The 6,244-nt window shown below is 43.0% G+C and overlaps 1 protein-coding gene across 1 annotated transcript; it reads left to right on the top strand.

Annotated features, from left to right (window-relative positions):
- Positions 1–313: 313 nt before the first annotated feature.
- Positions 314–5,935, top strand: tmem209 (transmembrane protein 209). The gene is made up of 15 exons (XM_053862593.1): positions 314–382; positions 702–846; positions 921–979; positions 1,130–1,261; positions 1,332–1,546; positions 1,619–1,823; positions 2,038–2,213; positions 2,292–2,363; positions 2,434–2,530; positions 2,616–2,741; positions 3,277–3,374; positions 3,460–3,574; positions 3,641–3,738; positions 5,127–5,200; positions 5,266–5,935. Exons 2-15 carry the CDS (start codon positions 713–715, stop codon positions 5,318–5,320), a joined length of 1,656 nt encoding a protein of 551 aa, XP_053718568.1. The 5' UTR covers positions 314–382; positions 702–712; the 3' UTR covers positions 5,321–5,935.
- The last annotated feature ends 309 nt before the right edge of the window (positions 5,936–6,244 follow it).

Below are 6,244 nucleotides of genomic sequence, written 5' to 3'. Positions count from 1 at the left end.
ATGAAATTTACAGTTTTTACATGGTCATTCGTTGTAAAAGCTTCACATCTTGACTTGAGAGCAACGTCCGCTTCACTTGACTCGCTAACATTGTTGTGTGATAAAATATATTTTCATCATGTGAATAATTCAGATAATCACTAAACCTGGTACAAATCAGATGTGTTTTGGGATATCCCGCAATCTTGACCAATCATCAGTATACTTACTTTAGTAATAGCCGACATTTCGACATACATTAAAACAGATAAACTAGAAAAATAACACTTGGCCTGTCGCTTCGGATCAAACGGCTACAGGGAGGAAAGCGGATCTTGCGTCATTCGGCTTCCGGTGGAAATATGAACCATGCAGCGGTGTAGTTGTCATTCACTTTAACGTGGTATGAATTCTTTCTGAACTTTGGTTTGCGCCATAATGCGAATATCTCATGTGTGTTCTTTGTATTCAAACTAAATGAAATATCTACATGTGTTACTTTCGACTGTTTACAAGTCAGTGTGTGGCTACCTAGCTAAGTGGCTAACATCGTCGGCACAAAGGCGCGTTTTTTAGCGTTTCCTTCTAATTTGACACCATTGTGTTATTGTATGTGGTTTTACACGCTTTTTTATGTTGGGAGTCATACAATGTAAACCAGGCAGTGATTCGATTCATTGATAATTTGCTTTCGTGACTTCTTTCTCTTGGCTGTTGTGCAGTCGCAGTAGTCATGTCAACTCCACAGAAGGAGTCCTGTCTTATTGACAGGGCTCTGAGGATGAAGAAGGAGGAGCAGGCTCGCCAAGAGGTTCTGGCCTGGGCTGTCCTGAACGTCACCCTGGCTGGAATGGTTTACATAGAAATGTGAGTGTGTCTTCAACACACTGCCTGTGCTCATGCGTTCTAAACCTTAACGTCTGTTTCACGCACGTTCTCAGGTCAGGGAAGCTCCTGAGTCGGTACTACAACATCAAATACTGGCCCATCTGGTACATAGGTAAGTAGCATCTGGGACCACACAGTCAATGAAAACTTGTGGGGAATAGGAAGTGGTTCATAGAACACAACAGTATGTTTTGTGCACTTCGCTTTCACATTAACCACTGTATTATTGTAATATGTTAATTAATTGCTGTCATTGATGCAGAACTGGCTCTGGTGTTGGTCTTCAGCCTCAACTCTCTGTTTGATTTCTGGAGATACTTCAAGTACACCATGTCTCCGTCCACCATCGCTGTGTCCCCTCAGCAGCACCAGCTCCTTGGCCTCAGAAACACAAGTGAGCGTGAACAAGACCCCCAGTGAATCATTCCTGAGGCCCGTTTGAAACTCTTACTTTCCTTTCACAGGTATTAAGGCATCACCACCTCTGAAGCCAGAGAAGAAAGAGACCCCAGCCCCAGACCTGTCTACCCCCCTGCAGGGTCAGAGTGTCCTCAGCTTCAGTCCATCCCGTTCAGCCTCCACCAGCCCAAAGTTTTCCCCCAGCTGTGTAACAGGGTACAGTCCGTCCTCCCCCAGCTGTGCTGGAGGAGCCTACTCTCCTTCTGTGGCTCTTGGGAAGGTACGGTGTCCACCACAACTTACTTTGTTGGAGTTAATGTTAAGCTAGCATCAACCCTCTGTGTGTCTATAGGTATTGAACTACACCCCTTCGCCCGGCTCCTCCCCTTACCAGAGCAGCTTTGGCACGGCTGACATGTCCAGTGTGAGATCCCGGTACCGCACGTCGCCCTCCGTGTTCAATTCCCCGGGGAGCAAAGAGGACTACATGCAAGACCTGAAGAGTCTAGAGAGGTTTCTGCGCTTGGAAGAGGAGAAGAGTCACCGCAGCCAACTGGGTACTAATTACATCTCATTTTAATACAGTGTTCGTGAGAGCTGCTGAGTATCTGTCATCTTTCACAAAGAACTGCCAATCTAGACGTTTTTCAGCCAGGACACAATTCTCTATCTTATGTATGAAGTAGGAAAACCTGACCTACTGGTCAAAAGTCTACCTAAAAAAAAGTTTGCATAATCATTTGAAAGATCTTCGTCACTTGCCCCTTACAGGGAGTCCAGAGTCTGTATCACCGAACCACAGTCCCACATTTTGGAACTACAGCCGGTCAGTGGGCGACTATGCTCAGAGTCTCAGGAAGTTCTTGTACCAGCCGGCCTGCCGCTCTCAGGCGCCCTCAGCCCATAAGGACGAGACCGATCTTGGTTCCAAGCAGGCAGCTGAAGAGGTGTGTGTGAGCTCATGCGTGCACACTTAAGCTGGTATGTCTGTGTAACCAAGGATTTGGTGTATCTCTGTGGTGCAGGTCTGGGCCAGAATCACGACAAGCCGTCATGTAGTGGACCGCATTGACAGCTGGACCGCCAAATTACGAAACGTGAGGTGACAAATAAGTTCACCCCTTGGTTGAAAGAAAATAATTCTGACCCATTGTGTTTGTCTATCAGTGGATCAGCGACACCATTCTGGTCCCCCTGGTGAAAGAGGTGGATTCTGTCAACAGCCAGCTGAGGAGGATGGGATGTCCTGAGCTGCAGATTGGAGGTGAGTCGGAATTCGGTCTTCAGTCAGATGAGTGATGGCGACAAATGCTCTAATGCTCTATGCTCTTTTTCATCCCGATCCCTAGAGGCCAGTATCAGTAGCCTCAAGCAGGCAGCCATCATGAAGGCCTCGTCCATTCCCACCTTCAACTCCATCGTCCAGTATCTGGATGTCACGCCCAACCAGGAGTACCTGGTGGAGCGCATCAGAGGTGTGTCTTACATTGTAATCCTGCATATATTTGTATTCGCAACTTACCTCACCTTTTAGGTCTGTGTCCTCATTTATGTATTTGTGAATATGTGTCCTTTTTTGTGACCCACGATTGGGTCTGGGCAATATCGTATTAATCTTATATTTATATCCTGATATAGCATTGTTTTAGGATATAGCATTGTTGACGAGATCGGTATAATGATATTCCCTCATCTAACAATTCCCTTAACGTATCCCTATCTGTCTCTATATTATTTATTTTCTCTGCACATTGCCCTGCCTAATCTATAGTTGTTGTCCTGGTACCAATTTGTAAGTCGATCCTCTCTGTGTGTCTCTATATGTATTTGTTTTTGTCTGTAATCTGATGTGTATTTCCAAATGTTTGTGTAACCTCTGTGAGTGTGTGTTGTTTCTGATTTCCATGCCCTGGTGTGTGTCTTTTTGGAGATGTGTGTGTCAGAGTATGTAAATATATGATGCGCGCATCTCTCAAGCTTGTGTGATCACCCATCTGTGCATGTCATCAGAACTTGCCCACAGTGGCTGTATGAGTTCATTTCGTTGGAACGCTGGTGGGGATGTGAAAAGCAGAAAGTGGGACACTGACCTCCCCACTGACTGTGCTGTGAGTACATGCGCTCACTCACTCACACATTATTATGACCTTTGTGACCTCAAGCTTGTTAAAAGTAATCTCTGTGTCTCCTTAGATCCTCATGCACGTCTTCTGCACATACTTAGACTCCAGGTTGCCTCCGCACCCCAAATACCCAGATGGCAAAACTTTTACAGCGCAGCACTTCAGTCACACACCAGACAAACCAGGTTCACCTCTGTCACACCTGCTCAATGTATCCTCTTTGTTTTGTGCTGATGTTTTTGTCTCTCCAGATGTGACAAAGGAAAACCTGCTGTGTGTCCACCAGAGCAGCACCAACCCTCCTCACTACCAGCTGGTGTATCAGGGTCATGTCTACAGTCTGCCTAAGGTGACACACACGACTGTGCATCAGCAATCGGTAGTTTGTGGTTTATAGAGAGAGGATTCTGTTTGTTATTCAGTGCTACATTCAAGCACAGGATCATTCATATATGACCAGGAAAATCTGGACTCAAAGTTAAATTTATTCAACTAAATTTTTTCTGTCTTGATTCAAACTGACACGGGCATATTCCAGGAGGTAATCGGACGATGTACAGTGGCATTATTTTGGAATATTTTTTATTTATGTTTGAACAAAAAGTGGCATGTTCAAAATTATCAATGTTCTGCTCAATAATCATCTGAACAGTCGTTGTCTGCTTCAGCATTCAAACACTTCCTGTAATTGCCAACTCATTTTTGCATGTTCATTCCCAATCATCTGTCACGATGAGTCAGCAAGGGACGACACATATGACAAATTTCACTCTTTCAGGTTGAAGGCTCTCTTTGCCATCATTTTGATCTTTACCCCCCTCCACAGATTATCAATCTTATTCAAGCCATGCCTCTGGCTGGGCCACTGCAGAACTGTCATGTTGTTGTCCCGCTTCTTCATCACTTTTGCTGTGTTTTGGGTTGTTGTCATGCTGAAGTGTGTAGGCCCCGATTCTCCGCAGATCGCTCCATGTAAACATTTTATTCACAAATTTTCATATATATACAAAAAAATGACTTGTGTTCATTGATCTCTTCAATGTATGACTAATATTACAGTATGAGCAATTTCATCCAACAAGTTAGTTTCTATATACATCCATATATGATGATTCCAAACACATACTGAGAACACATGTATTCTCAGTATAATGTGTACCAATATTTTACTACTATTCACTCATTTTCTCATACATTGTGATTTTCGCATTTTCGACATTCTGCATTCTGTATTATTTTAAGTGTAAGCTGAGAAATGTTTTACCCCATCAGCATGATGCTTCTTGTACATCGTCATTTCTAGTCAAGAAAAATGCGTTCTGGTTGAAAACAAGTCATTTCATGTTTGAATTTTATCATACGGACTTGTATCGGTGCCGACATGTAGTGATGTTGCTGTCCACTGGAGGGCTCCCTGAAGCAGCGAAAGGTGAAGCAAGCTTCCACTTAGGCCCAATTTGCTACGTGGAGATTCATGTGTTCTAGTGAATCAGTGAAGTCACAAGCCACACGGAAGTTTCCTGTTGGTGAAGTCACAGAATTCGATGAAGTGCTGCCCAGTCCTTTTCTGTCATGAAAATTTAAATTTTCTGGAAGTGACCGCTTAATGAGTGTTTCTAATCTGAGTTCAGGCTAATATCTATTTACATTCACACTAATCTGAGCCCTGAAATATGCGGCAGATAAGAGGGGCGGAAATGTATCTTTTGTCCCTTATCTGACATGACTTCTGTCCAGGGCCGGAACAACCTGTTCCACACTATCCTCATGTTCCTGTTTGTCATCAAGACCAAAGAGTCGGGAATGTTGGGGTGAGTTTCTTCACCGTATCGCCGTGGCCTGATAATCCAGAATCTGATCTTTATTCCTCCTGCAGGAGAGTGAACCTTGGTCTGTCAGGTGTCAACATCCTCTGGATCTTGGAGAACTGATGCAAGAGACTCTGTCATGTATCTTATTTTTGGAACTTTCACTTCAGCTGCCTCGATCGTTGACTTCTGAGGGTTTTTAGAGCTTGTTCACTTGAATGTAAATAAAGTGCTTGTTATTTTGAGTCACAAAGTGGCTCCGCCCCACAGACCTGTAGTCTGCAGTATGACCACTGGACCAGTCAAGTGTGAGTCATCCTGTGATAGACTTTTGTTAAGATGCCACCTTCTCAACTTTGAGTTACTGGAATGAATCAGTGAAAATTCTCACTCCACCTCTTACTCAGCAGTCGGATGTGGAGTAGCTGGAGTTGACTCGAGTTTAAAATGAGGGAATGATTGTCTAGGGTTGTTACTTTGACTGTTAGAGTTGAATAAACTTTTTTTAAATGTAAAAAGGTATCATTGAGCTCTGAAATAAATTACTGTCTGTGTCAATGAAAAAACTTAATTTTGCATATGTCATGTCATTTATAGATCATTTTGACTCAATAGATGCATTCAAATGACTACTAGTATGACACTTTTTATTTATATATTTCTAATGAAATTTTCAACATGTATAGAAAAAAAACCGGAAAATCTGTAATACTGTGTTCACTGCCCAACAACGCCAATAAAGCAAATGAATAGAAGGTGTTTAAAGCAAAAACTATACACTACTGAGTCGAATTAGAAAATATGATGTTCGTATGTGTCCTGAACCCACAATGCATGGGACTGAAAGGGTCCTTTCGCTGGGAAATGTAGTTCTAATAACATATGCGTTATTGTTTAGTGATTACAGGTTGAAATAGTTTGAGATTATAGATATTTAATTAGTGTCTTGGTGATGTACAATCTTAACGGTGCTGTCTAGTGAATTAAAACTGCGTTAATACGGAAGAACGGCTGAGTCTGTGGTGGAGTGACTACAACTCCCATGTT

This window comes from Synchiropus splendidus, chromosome 4 (genome assembly GCF_027744825.2).
Source record: "Synchiropus splendidus isolate RoL2022-P1 chromosome 4, RoL_Sspl_1.0, whole genome shotgun sequence".
Classification (NCBI taxonomy): Eukaryota; Metazoa; Chordata; class Actinopteri; order Syngnathiformes; family Callionymidae; genus Synchiropus; species Synchiropus splendidus.
The sequence above is the reverse complement of the archived record's forward strand: the minus strand, read 5'-3'. Positions and strand labels throughout refer to the sequence as shown.